Here is a 26246-nt window from a genome sequence, read left to right on the forward strand (position 1 = left end):
CTGTAGCTGTGTGCATGACTGACACTTTATTGTCAACAATGTAAGGTCTAGATAGTAGTGTTATAGAGATATTAGTTTGTGCAATGGAGATTTAGTTAAGGTGTCAAAAGTAGGAAGGGCACTTGGGCTGTCGGTTGTTTTATACTTTGTAAATAAAATTCACAACCATTATTTCTTTTCTATACGCAGCAAAAAACGTTGTTGGTTTTTTATTCCCAAAAATTCATTTCATAAAATATCCCCAACAAATAAAGTTTTATTTGTCAATAACTGCTGTGAAAAATTAACTGAGTTTTATAAGCCAATATTTCATCTGCTGACTGTCAGACTTTATCAGGTCACGGCATCAAGCTCACCATGCATTTCCCCGCATCTCTATTTTGGCACCTAATGGTACCATACGGGTCTCAGCTGTAGCATTTCAATCATGAGTAACTTGTGAGACTCACTGTGAAATTGTGCACTATGCAGACCATATTTGGAGATGAAAGCTGTCAAGTTTGAATGAGTTGTACAAATTTAACTCAAAATTAAAATAAGAACTGTCAGACGGCTCACTGGATCTATATTTTCTCAATGGTTTTGGTATACATTGGCCATTATGGGGAAACCTGAAATTTCCTGGAATTTTTTTTACTATATCAAGGTCCAAACTGCTTTGTTTGTCTTAAATTGGTCTTTCACCAAAGACCTTACAAAATTGTGATTGCCGTGACACATTCTACCCTCAGTAGTGACAAAAACCTCGGAAGATATATTTTAACATTGGTTACAGGATATCGCAATAGAGGGCACCTGGGTCAACTAACAGCCAACTACATTAATTGTGGGCCAGTCGTTGGCCATCTGAATTTGGCAGTCTAAGCTTAGCTAGAAAAGTTATTTGTATAACAGCCCCCTGACTTATATGCTATTATTTGTAATTACTACAGCAGCTGATTGATTTATCATAGTCTTTATTACAAGCTCATTCTACACTACAGTACACAATGGTATAAAAATATGCTATAGCAGAAAATAATGACACTACAGTTAAAAATATCTGTCAGAAATGTAGGTCATGAAAGATATTGCACTGAAAATCAAGTTCACTAACAGTTGAGCACATGTAGATGGAAAAAAATGAAAGAAAAGTCTATCACAGATTTAGCCATATGCAGATTGTCTATGCACTTTGAGAAAATGTGGCAGAAAATTGGATATAAGGGAAAACTGTCTTTAACAAATTGCTTGAGCAAATTTTAAAGTTATAGAATGCTTGATATACTTAGCTTGGTTTTGAGGCAAAATGATGACGTCTGAATTAGATATTGCATTCAACTTTATCACTTTTGCTGAATCACACTTATGCTTTCACTTGGTAAAAACATGCCTATATTTATGATTCTACCATGTACTCCGCTTTGCACTTAAAACAACCAGACGATATCAACTCAACTGAGCTATTAATTACATTTAATTCTAATGAAAGACATGCTTTTTTATATAGGTTTGAAAGAGGATGAAAAAGAGTGTGATCATTAAAATCTTGAATATAGATATTATGAGTATCAAGAAAGCTAATTACAAAATCTATTGCCTTAGCAAACTATAAAATACTACACTCACTACAAAAGCATAGTATGTGTGAAGCTTTACTGCATAAAAAATCTTAACAGCAAAATCACAATAAGTCAGCTCACAGGAAAGATGTCTATGCCTCTTTAAGATTTATCATTATACCAACTTTTTAGCAATATTTAGCTTCAAAAGGTTAAATTCCTTTTTTGTGTATAATTTCATATTTTCTCTCTTAATCAATTTTCCATTATTAATTGCTATTGCATCTGTTCAATATATATTATTGCTTGTGTCAACATGTTAGGGAATGTGGAAAGTTCAGCAAATGTCAGAGATTTTCATAATTTACACATCTGTCAATTGTCTTGATTTCTTCTGGAAAAAAGCCAGAGTGTCTTCATAATAGTCCTCAGACAGCCAGAAACACTGAACTGGGTCCACCGAGTTGGACCTGAGAAATAGAAAAGTTTTTTCAACAGAATATATCATACATACATTCAGAAAACAATTCGAGGGTTGTGCTTCTCAAAAGCTTGTAACTTGCAATAAATTGTAACTATTTACATGAATACCAACTAGCGTGAATAAACAGACATTACATAAAATGTGACAATAAAATCATAAGTAACACCCTTTTTAAATTACAACCCTGTTACTCTATAGAGCACAAGATATAGGAAACAGCACAGTAGTGATCATATGTAATAATCAGTTTCCTGTGTCCTTTGAGACTTTGTCTTATCCTAGAAGTCATTATTATTATAATCAAATTCCCATAAAGGCCGTCTCCCAATTTTTCTTCTCACCTGGTGCCGTCACTGAACCTAACCCCAATCCTGTCACTCTCCACCGCTGTCACAGTGCCAGGGAGGTACAGCAAAGTGTCGTCGTCTGCTACTGCCAGCACCCGCTCACCAACACATAGATTATGCCGCTTGGTACACGCACCAAACATGTTAGTTGCCATGACAACAGCCATGTTTCCGTCTGCCCATTCCACTACATACTGCCTCCCATTACCAATGCGTTTCTTAACTTCACCTGGAAATGTTTTAATCATAGAAGTTAAGTGCATCTTTAAGTATTTTTGACATTGCTTTTATGTTTAGCAGTTTTATCTATTTGTACAATCAAAAAAAAAAAAAAAAAAGGGAAAATTTTCTCACACCAAGTTCTGGTATGGAAAAAATAATCTTTTTAATAAATTTGTGAAAAAGTTTTCTTTAAAATTAATATATTAAAAATATAGAAAGGTAAATGTTTGTAAAATTTAACAAAAAAGTAAACTTAATACCTTTATGATAAGTTCCCAATATATTATTCAAAGGGCAAATATTTGTAAAATCTAACAAAATTAAAATAAGAAAAAAAGATTTTAAAAATTGGTAAACTTCCTACCTAGATGATAAGTTCCAATCAAATCATTCCTTGCCACTACAGCCTGACCCACCCACTGGTCCTCACACTTTAGGATATGGTCCACATCGTGCTCAAACTTTTCTGGCGCCAGCCTGTACACTTCTTCATAGGGCAACTTGGCTTCTGTGCCATCATAAAAACGAACCGTCATCTGTAAATCCTGGTACAGTGACAGAACGACAGCTGGTGCGTAACTAAATGAAAAGCTGGGATGACGGGCCACAACTGTGCCTCTTTCCTGAAATATTTATTTTACATTTCTTTTAAATAAGACCTTTTGGCAATTTGATTTGAAAAAAATAAGATATTTCTAAATATCAAGAAAATGTTATTTAATTAATACAGTAATATTATTAATTAATAATATACTCAAAGTAAAAAAGTTAAAATAAATAGGGAGTGATACAGTTGCTCCTTTCAAACTAAAAACCTAATACATGAAGTAAAATTAGACATTCACATCTCATAGTTTCAGCATTACCTGTAGCAATTGTTGTACATCATCATTATCAGTGATAATATCCTCCCTGTAAATTCTTTCCATGTCTCCTGCTCCATCTTCAACAAAATAGCTGCAGTCCCCACAATTCTCGCGTATTGTACCTGTAAGACAATAACAAATCTAAATTAAAAGCAATGCAATTACTTATTATAATAATATAAAGAATCAAAATCAGCTGGGTAGCAATAAATGGATCATATTTTGATTTATTTTTGACTAATTGGTTTGTATATTATGTAGTACTTAGGTGTTTAAATAAAACTGGAAATGCCTCTGGCACATCTAAGAATTAATTCTGACAGCTTCACATAAAACCAATTTTGGGAAAATTCTTGCTCAATCAATTTTTAAAGGAATGAGGACAGTAAAATTTGTCATAATTTCAATGTCATTGGATCCAGAATGCAATTGCTCAATGATGTCACCAACTTTGCCATATACACACAAAGATCCTTCTTCAGTGTGGAATTCCGTGATATCAGGTCAAAGTCAATACATTCCAGATGCATTTGAAATCATAGCTAATTTCAAGAGTACTCTCCACTGACTCTCACAAGTCAGATTAAATCTAAACAGTACCAGTATTATCAGTACACAGTATTATAAGGATGTGAGTATATATAACAGTATACCTACCTCTATAATACCAACCGTCATCCGACCAACGTGCCAATACCTCCTCTCCAACATCAGCTGGTGGCAACGACTGCCTCAGCCTCACTATGGAGGGAATAACTATGGGCCGATTAACAGCTGTGATGAAAGAAAAAAAACACATGTACATAAAAAGCATAGAGTGGCATTTTTCTACAATGCTACAAAAAATGCTTTCTATTATGTTTGCAATCATTATCAATGAAAAATGAATAAACTTTTAAGTAAAAGAATAATTACTGATATAAACAGTGTAAATATGTTGCATGTATTCATACCAGGTTGCTGATGTTCAGGTTCACTGTTATTGTCCTCACTTTCTTCACTCTCATTATCAGAATCCTTGGCTGCCCTCCTCTGATTGTTTTCATTATCAGAATCCCTGACTGCTCTCCTCTGACTGTCTTCATTTTCAGAGTCATGGCAGTCTGAGGACCTCCGCTTTTCTTCATCTTTCTTCTCATCTTCCTTGTCCGAGGAGTTTTGATCTGAGAGCCACTCTTCTGTGCGGCTTTTCTTGGATTGTGTCTCCTCCTGGTTTCTTGAATCCAGAGACTCCTGCAAAAATGTTTAACAGCTTTTATTAAAAATTTAAGTTTTCAAATGTCAAACACTATAAGAACAGCTGTTAAAATACATGGCTTGAAGTATTTCTGAATAATACCTAATATGTTTTTATTTAATGACTCAATGAAAAACCACAAATACAATTAGAATTTAAAGTTACAGAAAACTACCAATTAAGTGCCAGTCTGACAGAGATGTACCACATCCTGGTATGTTACTTTGCACAACAATTTTCATCTGACAAGTTCATGAGAAAATAAATACCTTGCTCAATGTTTTTCCACCCTTTTTCGCCGCCTTTCTCTGTTCTTTCTGTAGTCTTTTCTGTCTCTTTGCCAACTTTCTTGCCTGTCTTCTCAGTTTCTGAATAACAATGAAAATTATTTTAACAAATGTGCTTAAATCACAAAACATCACATAGATGACATTAAAAGGAAAATGTCCGTTAAAAAGCAAGGGGGAAAAATAAGAACCAAGTAACGAACAGATAAATACATACCCGTTGTTGATCATTGTGTTTCTCTATGTGCTCTTTCAGTGTGTTCTGCAGACTTTCCAACTTCTCCTGGTGTTCTTTGAGAATGTGCTTTGTTGCATTACTTCTGTGAGTTGCTATCAGCTCCTCATTATCTGGAATTAATACATCTGAATATAGTCATACTTCTATATCATATACAGAATAATTCCAATTTTAAGACATTGGTTCTGCATTGCAACAATTAAAAGATAAAAGAACTTTATTATGGAGACATCCATGCATGGTCCTTGAACTTCTACTAAGGTTATGTGACCTCAAAAGGCAGGTTAAGATGACCCCTATCAACTGGAACCTCAATAGGCTTTATCTGTTCCAAATTAATTTGTTCTAGCACATCTCCCTCTTAACTTTACACATTCACAACAATGAAACATTCTGTTAGCGGAAGATTTAGGTACGTCACTTCCACAACTCGCACATTGGCCATAATCAAGTTTACTTACTGTAATGTGCTCTAACATATCTGAACAACTAAGGTTCTTTTTTTTCAAAAGGATAATCAATTACAAAATGAAAATTGAAATTACCAGATTCCCTTGACCTTGATCGTGACCTTGACCTTGGTGAACCAGACCTTGATGACCTTGATGAACTACCACCATCTGATTTGGCTACTCCACTACGGATAAAAAACATTTTATGAATATAGATGAGAACTTAGTCTTATATTTCAACAATAAAAAATGAGATACTGGTAAAATAACTAAAATTAATCTGTAGCATATTACAAGAACTGAATTTTAAGGCAAAATACATTGGTGTTTGTACTTACTGCTAAACATAAACTGTTTAAGTTCAAAGAATGCAACATTTTCCCCAATAACATATATCGTAAAAACTGAAAAGCTTAAATACTTTAAATCTATCTTCATTAACTTGTGCTCTTTAAAAACAGACAGATGATAAAGCAGCATTGGTCAAATACAGCCAAAATACTACCACTAACACTGACCCATCATGCATATGTGTTTTGTCATGGGTGCTACGAGGGGTTGGAATAATCTCAAGATGGACACTAAAACAAAGAAAATAAATGAGTGACTGTGTAACACACTGAGCTACATAACACAGTGATATCAAATACTTGTGTGGATTTGTGTCAACCTTAAACTCAGGGTATAAAATGTGCAGTGTAAAAATAGTCAAATAATAGTTTAAACACTGAAAGCACCAAACATTAAGTCAATGTGCAGGGGCGTAACCAGGCATACGCACGGATGCACTGTGCGTACAATTTTTTGAGCCAACCATGATATTATTCTCCATAAATTCAGTGTAATTTTCACGGAATATAATTGTACCTGGGAATTTTCAAAATCTGTGCGTACAATTTTAAAAGGTCTGGTTACGCCCCTGATGTGTATATAAAATATATGGAACTAAAAGAGAATTTATGGGTCTGAAAAGCTGGAGAATTAATTAACTTAAATTAATTAAATTAAAAGTACCTGTCCTCATTCTCATAGCCCACTTCACTGATATACCTAACAGCAAAGGCGTATCTGGTCTTACTGATTTTGATGAGATAATTCCTCATACATGTGGCCTGAAGTGAAATAAGAACACAATGAAATAAAGTATATTATAGCCAGAGGAAATAGATCCTTTGATCTGCTACATAACATCTGAAAAATATGTATTCATTTCATTTCATTTCACTCAGATAAAAAAATTAACATGCCTCCTCTTGTTTCCATTGAATTCTTATAACTGCAAGCTTTTCCTGTATCTCACTCAATGCTAGGAGGACAGGTGCTAATCTCTTAATCTGACTGTATTCAGTGAGAGTCCCCATGGAGTTTGATCTCTGTAGACTGATAGATTCAGCTTCAGCAAAACAGGTTTTATTGCCCAAACCAGTGACAGCAGTGCCATGTACATCAATATCAAATATCTGATAGAATAGTGACTAAATAATTTTGCTGCTGTACCCACCTCCTGCCCAGTGTAAAGCTGTACATTAAAGTTGTGACTAAATAATTTTGTTGCACCCTGTACCCACCTCCTGCCCAGTGTAAAGCTGTACAGTAAAGTTGTGACTATATAATTTTGTTGCACCCTGTACCCACCTCCTGCCCAGTGTAAAGCTGTACAGTAAAGTTGTGACTATATAATTTTGTTGCACCCTGTACCCACCTCCTGCCCAGTGTAAAGCTGTACAGTAAAGTTGTGACTATATAATTTTGTTGCACCCTGTACCCACCTCCTGCCCAGTGTAAAGCTGTACAGTAAAAAACCTGGCTTGATCCATAGATCTCAGTGGAGTAACCTGTACTATACCAGGGACATAACACTCCCTCTCTGTCTCAGAATTCTTCACCCTGGCTAGAACGTAATCTCCTTCCTGCAAAAGATACAGTATTGTTTGACTGAGGTACATTTTCATTTAATTAAATCTTATTTCTGAATCAGTTATAATCTCTACAAATCTATGTGTTACAACTGACTAATAATCTTTGCTTCATTTTTTATTTATTCAATGTGTGAACTTAATTAATCTTACTTAGACAGCTACTTAATTCATTCAATCATAAAATTTTAGATACAAAAAGATAAGTTCCATTAATATTAAGAATTTCAAACTTTTCAAGTTCTCTTTTTTTGCAATAAAAGTTATTTTTTTGATGCTACGTTTCAAACCCTAATGATTTAAGGCCAAAGACTAATATACTTCATTTTTAAAAGCTCTATTTCCAAAAAGTTAACAACTGAGAGTTCCATGCAAGAACAAGTAATATAAAAATACGAACATACCCTCAAAGGAGGTCTTGACACAGCACCCCCTGTAGGTATGATAAATCTGGTGGCTATCCTGTGTTTACCGTTGTCATGGAGCTCCACTAGAGCATGCCTGGAGTCTGTACACTTTATCACCATGCCTGTAACAAAGATAGTTGGGATAAGGAAATTTACCTTTAAAATTAACACGTACCCCATGAGCTGGTCCAAATTTACTAAAACAGTGAAGGCATGCATATCAAGGTCTATGTTTTAATATTTGAAAGTAAATCAGCCTGGTAAAAAAGACCTGTAGCCAGTAATTTCTTATCCTGAAATAGTGGGCATTTTACCCCCTCCCCCAGTTGGTCAAGAAAATTCCCTTTTAAAATACTTCCAAACACAAGCAGTTTGCTTACTTTTTTTCCATTAGAATCCGATTTATAGTGGATATAAAAAATCCAAATCAAATTTCTCATTCCAAATAACAAATAACTGACAACATGACAGTTTTTCATTTTCTTTTGTCATATATTTTCTAAATTAATCATTTTAAAATTTAGTTCAAGAATATTGTATTTCTTTCCACCAAGTTAGCCACTCACCAGGATAATAAAGTCCATCTGTTTCTAGCCTGGCTATTACACTTTGTCCACGTAGAGTGTCCAGTACCTTTCTGACCTTACGCTGTGTGGCCGGACTGGACAATACTTTATCTTTCTCCTTCACACTCTTGGACTGAATAGCCTCACCAAGGCCCTAGAGAAGGAGCAACGCATTTTGTCAGGATCATTTTTTACTTAAATTTCTTTTTGCTGTAAGGCATTTTTTTTCTCAAATCCGTCTGAAAAATCTACCTTCTTTTCACTTGTTTCTTGGATTTTTATTTTTGGTCAGGAGTTTCAGTGGTTTTCTTTAGATTGGATGCTAGCCAAGCCTTTAGCTGCATACGTACAGATTACTTTAGGCTGAACATGAATTTCATTATATCCTTGTGAAACAAAATGAATTTTGGATTGAGATTTTTAATTTTTGAACTTACCAGTATGCTCATAAAATAAAACTGATTGTTCATTTTTCATTTTACCTATGCTAAACTCCAAATCGGCCCTCAGTTTGCATATTTTCATTATGAATTTCCAGATATCCACACTTTTCTTAAACTAAGTCATAGAATCTGTTGAATTTCCGTTTGGCCTCAAATTCAATACTGATGCCAATTATTAGAAAAAAAAAGAATAATATCTAGTCAACAATAAAGTACTAGGTTTCCACCAAAAGCATATACAACAATCAAAGGAAATAATTATCTATTAGTAAATCAAATATGTAATTATGCATTGATATTAGGCTCAACATTTCAATCTTTAAATCAACAATATCTTATCATAACCTGACAAACTGCATTTGCTCCTTCTCCCTACCAGATATTTATAACACAGAACTTGTTTGGAATTATGGATAATTAATGACACAATCAACACAAAGCACATTTCAAATTAATAGATTTTATTGCAGTCAATTTTCAAGCCATTTCATTGATATCATCAATTTGAAGCAGGCAAAACAAACTGTGATACATTGTCTATGAAAAGTCTGTGAAATGTTTTATAGGATTTTTTTTTCTTTTTAATCAAGTGATCCAATCAGGCCTTCTAAATGGTTTATCTATGATTACACAAGTCCAATGTTTTCACTCAAATGTGTTATTGCTGTATACAATTATGACAACAGTAAAAAAGTAGAAAAAATGAAAACTAAAGAATGTGAAAAAATAATTCAATGACAAAATTTACACTTTCTGCAAAAATGTCTCAAATGATCTGAAAAAATACCACAAGGCAAATTAAAAACTTGTGGCATTTAAGCCCTACCTTACACAAGAGCAACTTAAAAATTTGAGCGAAAATAATAATACTGTGAAGTAAAACAAAACAAAAATGTCAAAGTCAACTGAAGTCCACAGAGTGAAATCATGTTACAACTGCATAGAGAGTTTTTGATAAACAGTTGCATGAGTCTGTTCTCCATTTTTTCACGGGTTTAGCTTCTAGTTTTCCTGATACTTGATTTAATTTGAATCTGAACAGCCATGTGTGCTGAAACAGTTAAACAGATTCAGGTTTGTACAAGTAGAATTCATTAGAGTTCTACAAGTCACATGGTATGTCACATGGTACAGGTATGTCACATGGTATAAAATATGTTTATCAATGGATGAGGAGATACTGACCAATTATGTTTGTAAAAGTAAAAAATATCACAATTCAAAATAGAGAACTTGGTACAAAAGTATAGTACTAGTTAAAATGTTTTTTTTTTTTTTTTTGCTTATCATTCTATCAGCTGTGCCACATTATTATTAAAATGATAAGAGAAATTTGCAAACTATATATAGACTGCGTCATGGTGAAGTTTATGGCAAATGAATCCCATATATCCAATAGTACAATATGTGTATATACCAGATATACATATGACTAGCAAGCCTTGAAGGACCAAATGCAGTTGTCAACCCTAACCCTAAGTATCTGACTAGATAATACATGTGTAGGCATAGACATTCAAAATAGAATGGGTTTACAATGCAACCATTTACCACTTACACACTTGAGCAAATTACAGCTGTGGTGAAATTGTTAAAATAAGGATAATCCATTCCAAAAAAGTTTGTTTGAAATTATACACTGCTGTTTTTAACATTTTACATAGTCTATTCATATGTAATAATTGTGAATCATCAAATCTTTTTCAGTATGAACATTTCTTTTTCTTATTTTTTTTCTTATTTTTATTTTTTTTTTTTGGAATGGATTATTTTATATTTGCGGTACTACAGATTTAAGAATTCAAAATTAACATGCAATATATTAAAGTAATATTACAGTTATATGTATCGAATGATATAAAATATTTTATGTTAAAATATATCAAATAATCCTCCACCATAGGTACAAGTTACTCTGATATCACAGATAAAATATTTAGGTTACTATAAGCAGTTTAGCAGTTATATTTCATTTCAAGGATAAAGTATTACATGTATCAGTGTGGATTCCTTTTTTATGCATTATATATTAAACTATTTCTGATGATGAGAATAAAATATTAAAGATTGGGATCACTTTTCTAGAACTCCCAGCTTCTTTATATCATTTTGTTCAAAATCAATCAATCATTTTTTTTTCTCTTTAAATTTTCTGTATGAGTAATAAAACAGCATCCAAATAATCAGTGGCTTACTTACAAAAAAATTAAAAATGGGATTTCACTTGTGTTTTTTTTTTTTAGTTTACAACCCCAAAAAATTAAAGAATGTATACATATTCATCAGCCAAATAAAAATGTCTCAAATGAATTTACGGGAGTCCTAAAACATTCATATAATTAGACTGATAAATGTGGATTATTATTATAAGAAGCTTAATATGTTTGCAACTAATGGTTAAGATGGCAGCTTCCTCTCTATCATGCAGTTCCTTTTACAGTTAATATTAAGAAGTCCTGGTATTTGCGTATCCATTTTCATATATTTTAGTAGTACTAATAGGCGACTAAACTGTTAATCTGATGCTACATACTTGCTGCAGCCTTAACTAACCTCATAATCTTTACTGCTAGCCACACTGCCCCGGGGTGACTTTGTCTGTGACCCTTTGGGTGACCTTGACCCTTTTGATGACTTTGACCCCTTGGATGACATTGACCTTGGACTTGATGCCACACTTGAGGCATCATCATTCTCTGATTCTGATTTTTCTGAGCAGCCAATGTGGCCATGCTTTTCTGAAGCCTTTCTCAAGCCCTCGGACTGAAGAAGATACTTTCTGCCTTGAGAAATCTCGCCCTCCATGGCTAAGATGTCGCTCTCTTTCACTGGCCATCCGCACCTCTCCAGAGCTTGTAGCAGTGCCAGCTTGTTGTCCTCAAATGATATGGGTTCAGTGCTGCCAAATCTGGGTGAAGAGAGGAGTAGAGAGTGAACTCACTGGGTAGAGTATTATTATTTACTATGTATGTATCTTTTGCATCAGCATGTGTGAACTACTTAATAAGATTTTATCAATATTTTCTTTGAAAAATGACAGAGGATTTTCATTCAACAAAATCCTGTCCAAAATAACCACAAGTTTACTACAAACTTACGCAATACCATACAAATCAAATCAGAGTGAAAGTTAAGAGACATTTCAAATACTGAAAATAATTATTGCCATAAACTTTCTGGGTGCTTTTACTGCCAATACAAACACTGCAAATATATTTTTGTTATCAGTATATCACATAAAATAACATAGTCAACTAATAATAATACTAGTAAACATTTATCATGCAAATGGTAGTTTAATATAAGGCATGAAATCAACTTACTGTTCCTTTTCAGTGGCAGGCAACGCTTTCCAAACCATCGCATCAAGACGTCTGAAATAGAGTTTAATAAAGTGGTAAGAATTTCTAGACAAAACCTTGTAACTAAAAATTTTAACATAAGATTTTTTAAAAAGTTTGTATGTACAGAGCATCTTCATACACAAACTGTTCTTGCTCTTGAGCTTTTACTTACATCTCAGGGTGCAAAAATAATTTTTCTAATTTTTCAAAATCTAAACTAATATACTGTAACAATCTTCCTTTCATTTTAAAAATCAAATATTTTCAAAAATCAACAAATATTTAATGAATTTTTGGTCTTGAAAACAAACCAAATTTTATTTGAAAGAGTTTTCTTACTTTTTATATTTTTCAACAGCAGCAGACACTTTATTTTCATATGCCTTGAGATCAATAGAGTCTGGGTTCACCAAGTGAATGTGTCTTCTGTTGGAAACATGAGCAAATGGCATGGACTGGAAGCAAGTAATAATATTAATAATAATAAATTTAAGTTTAAGTATAAAATATGTATAAAATTCTGGTATTATCAACAACTAATCTCCAGAGAAAAATAATAAAAAGTTCAAATACACCATTTCAGTGAAAAATGTTTGAAAATTGCTACAATTAAAAATTCCTTAGTAAAGCAAAGCCAGTCCATAATATCAGAAAATGTATTAGGCAAGAAAAAATACAATGTGCAATTAAATACACTTACATCATCAAAAACTTTCGACAGTGCGTAGGCGTCTAGGACAGGGATATGTTTTGCGTTCTGCTCTATCATGGTGGGCGCCAGAGCATCAAGGATGGTCAGTTTCTTAGCCAGTAAACCATTGTGCTTCAGCCACATCTTAGCAGACATGTTGTTTGGGCTAGAAGTGGAAAGCAATATTTGAAAGTTTGGAAATATGTAATCATATTCCTTAAGAGACTTTGTGTTATTTATTGCAACAGAAAAAAAATTATCAGACTCATAAATATCCATTTGGAATGATTTGTTCTAAATATATGATGTATCATTTTTTGAAGATTTTTTAAAATACTTACTTTGATAACCTCTTTTTTCTTTTCTTTTCAATTACAACTTTTCCCTCAACCTCTGTAAAGATTTTAACAAATTATTTTCTGATGACAAAAAATTCAGTTGCTGACAATATTTTCCATGTATAAAACATAACAATGTTAAAACATATTTTTCAAAATTAATCCCAGTCAAGCAATCAAACTAAATATTTAATTTCAATTTCTATGTCACAATGCATCTTTAAAAATAATACTTATTGAGCAGTTTTCATACTGTGAAATAAAAAACAATATATATGGTAATATTGGTTAATACTGCATGATCACTGACCTTCTTCCAGTCTCTTAGCCTGTTTATCAAACAGTTCTCTGGTTTCAGGGAGCAGCCACTCATTGGAGGAGAACCTGGCACTGCTACTCAGGGTACGGAGAAGACTAGTTCTGGTATGACCTGTGGAGAGAATAGGTCCAACTAGTAGGTATGTATTTATTACAAATGGCATAGCATGTACATACTGCAACTTAAATCTAAAGACTCCCTGTATGTAAGCATATTTCATATTAAGGACAATTTAAGAACTGGTTAAATATAAAATCTTGTTTGGTAAATTTTAAGTAATTCAATAATGTCGATCATTCTGTACATGCATTTGAATATATTTCATTAATACATTTTATGAATAGGTCTTAATTTATTTGACAAATTTACAACAACTAAAAAAATTTAGGTTAAGTCTTATAACATAAAACATTTCTTTCTGTACAGTTCCCTTGAACTCATTATAATTTTATATAAAGAACCTATCATGTACCCTAACCCACCTGCAACCAAAGGTCTTCTGGCACTGGCAGGCCGCGGGCAGCTCACTGTACGATGTCTAGCTGACCGTCCTCCGGCCCCTGCTGACTGGGGTCTATACCCTGTGGCCGAGGACGGGCGTGGCGGTGGGGTGGGGGTACTGTGGCTGGTAGATCTATACCCTGTGGCACTCTTGGGTCTGTTAGATCCAGGTGACCTGTATAGCTCGGAGGGGTTGAGAGCCGGGACAGTGGACACGCGATCTGTGGAGGATAACTTGTGGTTTCTGCTGCAGGAGCGGACATTTTCTTTCTTCCAGGCTAAGGCGGCGCACTCATCTCTGAGATCTGCTATCTTTTGTAGGTTTTCTTTACCCAGCTCTAGTTCTTCTCTCAGGAGTCGAATGTCTTCACTCTGAATGGCAGGAAATAATGAAGGATAAATATAATTAACATCTCTTCCATTTACTCATTGTCACTTTGGGTTCAATATATCAATAACCCCCCTCTCCATCCAACCAAAAAGGATAAATAAATAAATAAATTTAAACTTAAAAAGACAGAATATAGCAGTCTAGATCTTTTACTAATTTACTACAAACAGCATGGGATATTACAGGTCACTTCATACAAGTACAACTGTGCTCCAGAAATCTGATCAAACTTTAACCAATTTGAAATTTATATCACTAGACCATCAGATCACAAAGAGATCCCAGTGGACCCCAGAGGTACACCTACCTCCCATGGTGAGGGGTTATCTGGGTCCTGACCGTGTTCAGAGTAGTAGTGGTAGCGCCCCCCAGTGTCCTTGGCCAGCTGACACAGGAACTGGTTGGCCTCCTTATCTGAGCAGTTGAACGAGATGGTGTGCAGCGGCACGGCGTGCTGGAGCTGGACCTGTGCCAGAATTGACCTTGGTGGCTGAGGAGGAAGGGAAAATATTCAAACTATTAATTAAATCAGCTGATAAAAATAAGGCACTATTTTTGTCACAATCTGAATGGTAAAGTGGCAGGTGCCAGTTCACTAGTCTTCAGTTCACTAATTCAAACAGTGCTATTTAAGTCTGTCATTATCCAAAGTCTGATCCTATTATAATCATCATGTCTATATAAATAAATACCTGATCTGGCCTGCCATCAGTTAACAAGTACACAGCCTGTGTGGCATGGTCTGCCAGAGCAAACTGTAGTGCAGCCAGTGTGTTAGTTGAGCCGACACATTCCAGGTTCTTGATCCATGTCCAGGCTGCCTGCAGGTTCTTCTCATTCACCTCCACACACCTGTCCTTCCAGGGGCTGATCTTACTGTTAAAACTGACTAGATTGAACTTCTGTTTGTGTCTCAACTGCTCCTGTAAATTCATAAAAAAAGAGTTTGAGGTTTGAATTTTCAAAGGTTCAAATTTTTCTGAATCGATCACTTAAATAAAAGCCTACAGTTATGTTTCAACATATTAAGATTTTTTCTATTTAAAACTCTGCAAAAATATTTAAAAACACCATGTAAATCTTAGCCCAAAAATTAACAGCTATCCATTATAGATTAAATTCCTTGCTTTAAATATTTTTTTAGCTGTGGGTGAAGGGGGAGGTCAAGCATTTCTGCACACAAGAAGGATAAAAGAATTTGGAAAAAAAAAAAAGAAACAACATGGACATTTTTCATTACTTATCCTACCTGCATCAGTACAAAGAGTTTATCCTTCACAAACTGTATGCTAGGAGCCATGGAACCAGAGGTGTCTATCAGGATGTAGATCTGGTCCTCAATCACTGTACCAAATAGTTCCCTACTTCCCTGCTGCAGCCAGTCAATCCTGGAATACATGCAAATCCAGGTCAGCAAATAGTTTTATAATGGATGCTGGGAGAATAGGGCACAACAACAGAACAACAACAAACGAAGCAAATAATTCTTGGCTGTAAGTTCAGATGTCAAAAGAAATGTTTGACTATCAGGACAACAATGGTTTGTTGACATTGATATCAAGTCAAGAGCGGTTGTTGATACAGATGTTACGAATCCAAAGGCATGCAGAAACTGAAATAAAGAGGCAAGAACATATCTTCTGCAAACCACCCAAGCTGGAAACAGATACAAAACAGAAAATGAAATCATAAAAAATCAAAGATTTATAAGAATGGAATATGAGGAATGCATTTTCCTGTATTAAAAAAGAAAATAAAATAAATCCTTTCTGCTAGATCTCTGGGTAAGAAAACATCAAAAGGCATCAAGTTTTAGCCACTGCACAGCCTCACCTGCCCCCTCCGCCACTGGAAAACACAGGCATTTCATCAAATACAAACATGTGTTGTCTGCTTTTATCATATCTACTCATACAGTTCATTAATTTTGATATTTATCACATTTTAGACAGTTGGAAAAGAAAAACATCAGAATAAAATGAATGCATCAAAATTAATCCCTAAACAAATTAAAATGTAAATAACCAACTCTGTTTATAAAACAAAACAGTTCAGGTGATATCTCAGCTATACCTACTTCACGGAATCATCACACTATTTTTAACACTTGATAATCATTCCCAAGAGCAACAAATAAATAAAAAGATTACCTTTGCTGCAGACTGTCTAGCACCACGTTCACGCGGCGTTCGTAACTCCTGTGCACCTCAGGCGTCACCTGCACGTGAACTACTTTCCCGTTCTTCCACTTCACATGAGCAAATTTATCACAGTATCTTGCATTGATGAGCTTAGGCTGGACTCTCTGGTATAAGAAATGATAAAAATTATCATCCAGCATTTCTTTACAATATAAAAGAAAAAAGATCATACAATTTGTGTGATGATAATGTTAATATTAATAGTAAAATGAATTAGTTTTGGAATGTGCATTTATGAAAAGCTATGTTTTACAAATTACACAAATTGTTCCTAAAATGGATAAGAAAAGCCCAAATGTGGTTTGACCAGTAAAACGGAATAATCAGAAAAAAAAACAGAACTTACAGCATCTGTCTGAAAGTCATGATAATCTGGTTTCTGGTTCAGATCCACCACGCCATCACAGTGTTTAAATGCCACTCCCCCCAAAATGTCATAGAACCCAAGCTTCTTAGCCTTCAGTCCATTCATTTCTAGCCATTCTTTAGAACTCATGTACTGCTCACTCTTCTCCTTGGGGGGAGGAGGAGGGTAGTCAACAGCTTTTCTTCCTGAAAAACAGCCGATACACTTTATATTATGAGGAAAAATACAATTTTGCTTTAGACACACTTTTATGTTTTATTTGCCAAATTATGACGTTATGAAACTGATAAAAATAAATGATCTAATACATTTAAAAATGTATGTTTATTAAAGAAAATTATTGGAAACATTATTTATCAATTTTAGTAATGTAGATGATCACACAAAGGTAGATTATCATATACTACACAGCAGTACAGTAACATATGTGAAAGAAAATAGCATAAAGCTGAAAGTAAAATAAAATACAATCTGAAAATAGAAAGTTGAGTTACCCTTTAAGTTTAGAGTAAAGAGAAAAACTACAAGTCAAAAGATTAGTAGGTGCAAGGGAACGGAGCTGGAGGAGGCATATAAAAGAGCAGGAAACTTAAACTTTAAAGTGGCATTAACTTGTGGGATAAAAATATATAGTTGTGCTGAAAATATAAGGAGAACTTATAGATATGAATAAAAGCATCTCATAGTCAGAGTAGAATAGTTACAGAGCTAATTGCAGATAAATTATCATTATTAATGCTAGGATCAGTTCAAGCAGTATTTCAAATATCTTGAAGCAATAAAATTTCATTTTTTTTTCCAAGAAAAAAAAAAAGGGAAAATCAAGTGTTATGGGCAAGTGATGCTTCTGATTTTAAAATGTTTCTGTGAAAAAGGCAAGAAACTGTCAGAAAAAAAGCTGCATGTCATTGTTATAGTAAATTTAAAAAAATGATAAACTAAGAACAGGTCATGCAGTGAAGGTGAGGTCATTGCTAGAGATCACAACTAGAGGTCATCACTAGAGGTCACAACAAGAGGTCACCACTAGGGGGCAGTAAAGTCACCTCTTGTATCTGTCATGGAGCTCTGTCTGGTCATCAGTGGTTTCCTGGGGACATAGCCACCCCGGGAGGAGAGAGCAGTGTCACTTTTTGTCCTCTCTGTTTAATAAAAAATCACACAATGGGAAAAACGCTGCACTATATGTCACTGTTGAAAACTAGGTAAACTATGTGTTTTCTTGCACCTGATATCTTTATTACAGACTTCCACTTAGATGTTTAGTTTTCAATCACATGCATTTTAATTTGTTAAAAACTCATTACTACACAGCTACTATAAGCAATCCATCACCAAATCAATGCACAAAACATCACATCAAAATATCCCATTAAAAACAAAAGGTACTGTCCTTGTATAGAATAATTATGTAGGTGTTATATATTTGGTTTTGATTTTTTGTTATAACCAAAGAGTTAAAAAATTAGGTTATTCCAATCACCAAGATCTGATTATGCCAGCACAAAATCACGTCCACTTTAGTGAATTCATTCTAAACTAAACATACCAGTAAAACTCAAACAATGGTAAGAAAAATCATTAGTAGCTTATTCTAATTACCTATCATTTTCTGGTCAGGCATGTCTTCTATCAGTGCCTGGATCTGGCTGAGTGTGTTCCTAGCCTCCTCCAGCTCCTCAAAGACTTTGATGACATCCTCCCGGACCCCTGCCCCCTGGGGGACTCCCCCAAATGTCTTCCTCTTCAGGACAATATTGGCACGATTGGTGTTGGGGTCCACAGGTACGCCCTCATAGGCATCCATCTCCATGATAACTCCATAGGCATGGAACCTGGGTACACATGGAAAATATTCGTAGTAATAGGTTGATACAATTCAATTATTTGTCTTAAAATGTTGACTTTCTATTTTCGTAGTGATAAAATAACTGTCAGAAGATTATTTGTTCATTTATATGAAAACTTGCCATACGTCCTTCTTTTATAATGTCATTGCTTTTATGCATAAGGACATAAATAAATCAATTGATTTTCTTTAATTCATAAAAATACTTAATAATAAAATCCTCATTTAATAAATAGCATATATCATGATTAGTCATATTAAGTTTGATTATTCATGACTTGACTATTACTTACTTTCCTCCAGTGACTTCACAGAGTTGTTTGAGAAAGCCCACTGTTTCCACACTGGTAGCATTGTATGAGGCCACATGTAGAGGAAGAGGGCCACCATGGAGCTAAAATTAAATTTATTCTAATTTTGTATATCTTTACACATCAGAAATTACCAGCACAAAACAAAACCTTATACATATACACATATCCCAGATGTTTTATAGATATTCAATACAGATAAGAAACTTTAGATTTTACTTTTCACTAAGAAATTTCTTTATAAAGGCAGTGATAAACCTTTATATAATTTTACTCTGTTATTTTATTATACTTGGTAGCAGTCATAATTTGCAATGTATCGTGCATAAATTTTCTAATAAAAATAATTTGAAGATGTAGTTGCTGAACTAAAAAAAACAAAGGAAAAGATAAATAAAAAAACTTAATGTGGAAAATGTGGATTGAAAAAAAAAGACAAGAAAAGCAAGGTAGGGTTAGAAACAGAAATATTACAAAAAGGTGATGTGTGGATCTATTTCAACTATGATAGGATGAAAGCTGAAAATCATTCTTATGGTTCCCAAATCCCACTAAAAAGAGTTCTCAGGTAGTTTGAAGAAACACTGACACTTAAACCTGATAGAAACACAAATAAAATAATTTATTGTAGTCGAGATTAAAAGAAGAAAACTGATTTATTCTGCAGGAAAATAATAAGTGCAACACATGCAGGGACAGCTAGGTGGGGAAAAAGTGAAGAATAAAATATTCTGCTGCAGTTACCTCTCTCTGTGTTTTCACCATGTCTGTTATCATCTGAACAAGCAAATATTAATTTTAATAAAACAGATTCAGGAGTAAATATGCTTTTGTGTGACTTTTATATTGATTTACTGTGTATATTAGATTGAGTTTAACAAATACATTTATCCATTTGATTGTAATTTGCAAACACCATGCTAATACATTTCACTCAATGGCAATCATCAAAAGCCACACACTGGTGCAGGCATAACTTTGTTAGTTAGTCTCAACTTATATGAAGACACTGGTGACAAACCTCAGTGTGAAAATAAAACTTAATAAAAATATAAATTTACCTTAGTTCTGAGAAGTTCTCTGGATCCATCAGATGCGGAGCCTTCTGTAAACAGGTACACAGCTTCAACCTGAGAAATAAACACAACAAAACTGGATAATTACAACAGTTTATCATATACCTCAATGATTAAATGGCACCTACTCTTTCTGCTTTTTCCCCCCATTGTTAATCAAATTTGAAATAAATAAATGAATGAATAAAAAAAATTAATAAATAAATGGACCAACAAACAAATAAATTACCAAACAAATCAACCAATCAATCAATCAATATTTTCAAATGTCAATGAAATCTAATGACTCACGTTTCTGTCTGTCATGGCTTTAAGGACGGCCTCACAGGTGGCAGTGTTGGAGAAGGCAGCACACCTGTCCAAGTTCCACAGCCAGTCCTTGGCTTCCTGCAGGCTTTCCTGGGTGACAGGAACCAACTCTGGCTTGAACATCACCATGTCTTCTGCGGATCTGAAACATAGATGACAAAATTAAACATCCATCATTTATGCTGCCGATCTGAAATAAAGATGGCAAACATTTAAAGTAAGAAACGGTGTGTGGTATTATTAAAATTATGAAAGCTTTTTCTTTAGCCGTTATCTGTAGCCTTGATTAAATAAGCATGGGTGGTTTCTTTTTCTTACTTTTTATAAAACAGGCTCATTTAATATAATAGTACTCATTTACATGAACTATTCAGGGGCTGATGGAAGCTGGGTCTTCCGGAAGACGGTCAAATTTCCAAGTTTACATTGATGAGTACCTAATTTTTTCTGTCAGAAGACAGTCAAAAAATGGAGGATGGATCAACAAAGATAATGTGGAAGACTGTCAGAAAATATCTCTGGATCCGCCCCTGCTATTATTAAATTACCTAGGATCAAGGTGGACCAAAACGTTTGCTCTTAAAAATAAAAAATCAACCTTGTATACTCTTTATAGAATCTAGGTGGAGCATAAAGTACTATAATGCCATATAGAACTATTCTTACCTGATCAAATTAAATTTGGCAATCTGGGCCACCTGTTCCACCAGGACTCTTTCAAAGGCTGACCGGTACTGGTCAAACTGTTGTGGGGACAGGTTCTTGATGTCTAGTACAATACATATACAGTGCTCTTCTATGACGCCAAATATCCTGCGGCTCTCTGTGGTCAGCCATTCTAATCGCCGTTTGTACAGCAAGACTGCTTGGATCAGGCGGCTTTCTATCTGCTTCAGCTGTTCTTTGTTGCATGTAAGCTGAGAAACAGAGTAAGCAGGATATCAGAAATGGACAAAAGTGCTGAAATTATTTTTAAAGAAATTATAGCAATTTCATATTTTTTTTTCTTTGATTACATACAGTAAATAAAGAATTAAAGCATTAAAAATCAATTTTATCTGATCAACTTTAGACTCATGCAGCAACTCCTATGGGTCTGACAGCATTAACTTAATATTTGAAATTAAAAGAAAAATGTTTTTAATGTTAAAAGCCTTTAATGCTGCTGAAATATTTATCTGTAACTAAGACCCAAAATATATCTTTATCTTTTATCCTAGCTGTAGCATTCTTTACAATTTGTTCTTGTTAATTTCAGAAAGACAGAAAAATGGCACATATATATTATATAAAACTGAGTACAGCAGCACCAGTAAGAAACTAATCAACCTATCATTGCCAAAGTCACTTCCCAAGCACCATTAGAAGTGTGTTTCATGCACACACATCACTGGCAAGATTACTTGATAAGTACCACTAAGAATCTAATTCAACACATCAGTCGCAAAATTACTTCAGCAGACGACATCTTTGTGGCCCTTGGAGTTAATCACCTACTGGCATCATCTCTCCACCGCCCATACTCACAATCTGTAGTGCTAGCTAGTATGCCACTGATCAATACTGTCTTGATTGATGGGTCTGCCAGCACGTTTGGTGGTTATTGCATTTTATTCGTACATATGAACAATTTCCCCCTTTTTTGTGGGACCAAATGAGTTTCTGTGGTGTTCTTTTTTAAAGAGGGAATGAGATATTGTTGGGACTGAGAATGATTTTGTGTTTTAACAGAATAATACCGTGAGGAAATTATCAATTATGGAAATAAATATAGTGCACTACAGTAACTCATTTTTTTCCTGGTTATTACAATACTACAAAGTAAGCAGAACAATTCCACAAACACACGCACACACAAAAAAAAAAACATTTCTTTTTTTTTTGCTTTTTTCTTTAAAAATAAAACCATAAAAGCAAATGCATAGTGGTTGTTTTTATTTTTCTCATTTTCTCTCTTGATTTTTTATTTCTTCCTTCTTCTTTCTTTCTTTCTTCCTTTTATTTATTTATTAATTTATTTATACTTCATTGTGGGTGGGAGGGGTCAGGGGGTTGGGGTAGGGTAGTAACTCACATTAAAAGTGGTACCATCTGTCCTGTGGTACTTTGAGAACATCCCCTCTCCATACCGTGAACTGATAGGCTTCTTCAGGGCATAATCATAGTCTGAAATTTAAAAAATTGTAAATGATTACCCCATGAAAATCAGTCTTCTAGTCATATGTATATATATATATATTTTTTTTTTTTACATAAAGCTTTTAAATCTATTACAATTGACCACATCTACTAATACATATGGTATTCTAATAATCTGTGTATTTGATTATTTTTTATCATTTTATATTTAAATACACAAAACTATGTGTAAACTTCACAAAATTCCAATTATGAAGCATGTCTGTTTTGATATACAGTAACTAGTCATTTCTTGTTTAGTCTCCATAACTGCTCACAAATTTAAAAGTAACACGGTTTTCACTGAAATTTAAAAAAATTTCAGTGCAAAATGTGTCTGTGTCCCACTGCTACTTTTTTTTAGCAAAATAGTAAAAACATCTACTAGTAATTTAACATGTGAAAATAGCATTATTCTCTACTTATAGAGTAAATAACATCAGTAATAAATTTTTTAAATGTGAATTATTTAGAGACAATGAAAAACAATTTTTGTAGTTAACTAAAATGTTTCCATTGTCAAAAAACTAATGGCAAAACAGTAACTTTTATATTTTTTATATAAATAAGTCATGCAGCTTTAGCATGCTAGTACTTGGTTTAATCTGATATTTAGGTTAAGTTCCATTTTAAACCTACAGGATTTATACTGTTTTGGTTGTCCAACTATTTTATCTTCTCTACACATAACTTCAACTCTTTTGATGTGGGTCAATCTGACATTCTAATCAGTGGATCCTTTGGTTTCTGATTAAACCTTTTAACTGTAATCAGAAATACCATCAATCACGTCGACGGCTGATAAGTTTAGTCCACTTTCCCGATGGAAATCAGGCATTCTCTTGCTTCATTAATCTCACTTTTATATTCTCTTTATACACAAGGTGATTACAACGATTCCATGCCTAAAATTGATGTTTGATTTTACTTCTATTATTCTCAAACCCACGTCTGAATCAATAGAAAAACACAAGCCAAAATCCCGAGCAAATATTGATATTGGGGTCCACCTAAACTTTAATCCTATCATTCTCTGTCAAATTTTGGGTTAAACTCTTTCTTCAAATGGCAAGTTTTTAGACATAACACCGAGTGTAAATATAGCCCTAGACAAGGAAAACATATACCAGGAGATTGGGTATAGAGTTCTTAATCCTGTCACTGGCAACAAACCCATTATACTATAATCAGTCATGCACATGTAGATGAAGGTGACTCTGCTATAGAGTAAGTAATCAATATCTATATCCAATAACCAGCTGGCTTGGATATGGTTTTAATATTCAATAATTGCCACTTCCAAGGTAACAACCAGGTACAGACATGTTCTGTTAAACATTACAAGTTATGTCTGATTAAATGAGATATAATATCCTTGCTTTTACCATCATTATAATATGCCACCAGATTTTCATCAAAGGAGAATTTCCTATGCTGTATTATGAGATAAGAATAAAGCAGTAATTTTCTCTTCATATTGGCTGTTATATTAGCTGTTAATTGAAAAAATAAACAATACTCCAGTACATTCTAACTCACTTCTGGTCATTAACAATGTGCATCTATATATATTATGATAAAATCCTTTCTTTAGATATTATTTTTGATTAAGGTATGGATCAATTTTCCAGAGACATTTCATTTACCAAAAAGCCAAGATTCTGATACAATTGATATAATAAAGACTACTGTAAGCTCTCTTGATATAAACCAGCTATTATGATTTGCTTGTAAATACTTGTATTTCTTATTGATAACTGTTTCTTAAATTTTCACCCTTTTTAAAAAATAGTTCGGACACTTCATTATAAATGTTATGATCCTCATATCAAAGAGATTGGATTTCATCTTTCAAATATAGACAGTATGACTTTCAGAATTTTAAATATTGATAAAGATGTAAAATTCAACCAACAAGTTTCTCACCATCCATGTGTTTAAATCCAATAATAGGCATGATGCTATGTGTGTCCAGTCTGTTCCTTTTCAGACCATAGTTCATCAGCCATTTCTTGGATGAGATCAGAGCTCGGACATCAAGCTCCCATTCCTTTGGAGGAGCTTTCTTGGTGCTGATCTCTGGGTTTACGGATTCATCAGTTGGGTAAATGTCCGCTGTCCCAGTGACTGGGGCTAGAGGCTCAATTTTGGCAACGTCAAACTTCACGCCACCTGAAAATGTATAGATGGTTAATTATTGTACTGTATTAAAGCATTATTCAATTTTTTTTTTTTTTTAATATATTTCTTAAGATGTTTTGTTTTTGTCAGGGTTGACAATGAGGAAATGGGTTTACAGTTGCAGTATTATCATTTCTGCCAAACTGCTAAAATTTTATGTATTTTGGATAAGAAATAAAAAGAAAAAAATACAAATTCAATATTCATTTGACTTAAAATTTAATACTTCAATTTTAAAAATATTAATAAAAAATAAAGTACTGTATGTGACCTGAAGGAAAAATTAAAAACCAACCCAAACCATCAATTTTAAAAACAGTATATCAATGACCTATTTTTGCCATTATTTGTTAAAAGCAACCAGCATTGTAAAAACAATGTACTGGATGATGACAGTAAAACAAGAAGTGCAATGTATATAATAACCCTGTTTTGAAAACCTGTTTAATTGGTTCTTTCTAAATTTTATGCAATTGATGGTTTGGTTGAAAATAAACATGAAACACGTGAATTGTTACCAGCACACATAATTTAATGTTAACCTATTTTTTTTTAAACCAAATTTGCCTGCACATGGTCATTCTTATGCATTATATGACTGACACATTCTTTTTTCAATTTATTTATGCTATTTGTGTTTAATTTAAATCATTCACTACTTTAAACACCAACCAAACCATACCTTGGCCGTAAGCGTTCTCTTTAAACACATCTAGGTCCATTAATTCCGAAGCCATAGTAGTTGTCTGTTTGTGATAAATGAACGTGGGTGGCGGGTGCTATCTCTGTGCGCCAACAGGTGCCCGTTATTACTTTACTTCTTTCCACTCAACATTGGCCTAAGAAACAAAATCGATGGATGTTCATAAAATAAAGTGGTCAATATGATCCCAGGAGGATGCTCAAGTGCCTGTGATTAGTTCGGTGAAGTAAAAAATCGCGTGACAACCTATATGAAAAAGGTTAGGCACTTCCACGGCCGTCGGCCATGATGTGTTTGTGAAGCTTTCCTGGTTGCTGGGGCCTTTCACGGACGCTGACGACCAATCACATCGCAGGATGTCACTCACGTGACTTTATAAACTAGACAATTTTGCTGCTAAAATGGTATTTTAAGTTTATTGATATTGACTCAATCTACAAAAAATCTATATATATGCCGACTGACCACAGAAAGCGAAAAA

The 26246-nt window shown here is 33.9% G+C and overlaps 1 protein-coding gene across 3 annotated transcripts; it reads right to left on the minus strand.

The window, feature by feature from the left end:
- Positions 1 to 939: 939 nt before the first annotated feature.
- Positions 940 to 26085, minus strand: LOC106156712 (von Willebrand factor A domain-containing protein 3B). 3 transcript variants are annotated; one of them, XM_087007804.1, is made up of 36 exons: positions 25745 to 26085; positions 24808 to 25053; positions 22778 to 22869; positions 21370 to 21620; positions 20686 to 20845; positions 20380 to 20448; positions 20063 to 20095; positions 19301 to 19401; positions 18761 to 18993; positions 18205 to 18300; positions 17138 to 17343; positions 16741 to 16895; positions 15840 to 15978; positions 15283 to 15513; positions 14898 to 15080; positions 14181 to 14571; positions 13690 to 13809; positions 13383 to 13434; positions 13051 to 13207; positions 12690 to 12805; positions 12330 to 12380; positions 11560 to 11914; positions 8564 to 8717; positions 7995 to 8119; positions 7444 to 7584; positions 6689 to 6786; positions 6193 to 6255; positions 5768 to 5859; positions 5202 to 5332; positions 4967 to 5065; positions 4414 to 4693; positions 4118 to 4234; positions 3461 to 3582; positions 2959 to 3217; positions 2367 to 2601; positions 940 to 2011 (listed from the first exon to the last, which is right to left on the minus strand). In XM_087007804.1, exons 1-36 carry the CDS (start codon positions 25797 to 25799, stop codon positions 1906 to 1908), a joined length of 5514 nt encoding a protein of 1837 aa, XP_086863930.1. In that variant the 5' UTR covers positions 25800 to 26085; the 3' UTR covers positions 940 to 1905. The 3 variants fall into 3 exon arrangements, with proteins under 3 accessions (XP_086863930.1, XP_086863931.1, XP_086863932.1); XM_087007805.1 differs by lacking the exon at positions 20063 to 20095; XM_087007806.1 differs by lacking the exon at positions 18205 to 18300.
- Between the last annotated feature and the right edge of the window lie 161 nt (positions 26086 to 26246).

Source organism: Lingula anatina, chromosome 3 (assembly GCF_051362555.1).
Source record: "Lingula anatina isolate TDL-2025a chromosome 3, LinAna3.0, whole genome shotgun sequence".
Lineage (NCBI taxonomy): Eukaryota > Metazoa > Brachiopoda > Lingulata > Lingulida > Lingulidae > Lingula > Lingula anatina.

What these genes read in the sequence shown, in the direction of transcription:
- LOC106156712 (XM_087007804.1), bottom strand. Translation starts at nt 25,799, where the DNA reads ATGGCTTCGGAATTAATGGACCTAGATGTGTTTAAAGAGAACGCTTAC. An exon ending in GCCAAATTTAATTTGATCAG is followed by an intron (nt 20,846 to 21,369) that starts GTAAGAATAGTT and finishes TCTATGTTTCAG; the next exon opens with ATCCGCAGAAGACATGGTGA. An exon ending in GCCTGACCAGAAAATGATAG is followed by an intron (nt 18,301 to 18,760) that starts GTAATTAGAATA and finishes TTTATTAAACAG; the next exon opens with AGAGGACAAAAAGTGACACT.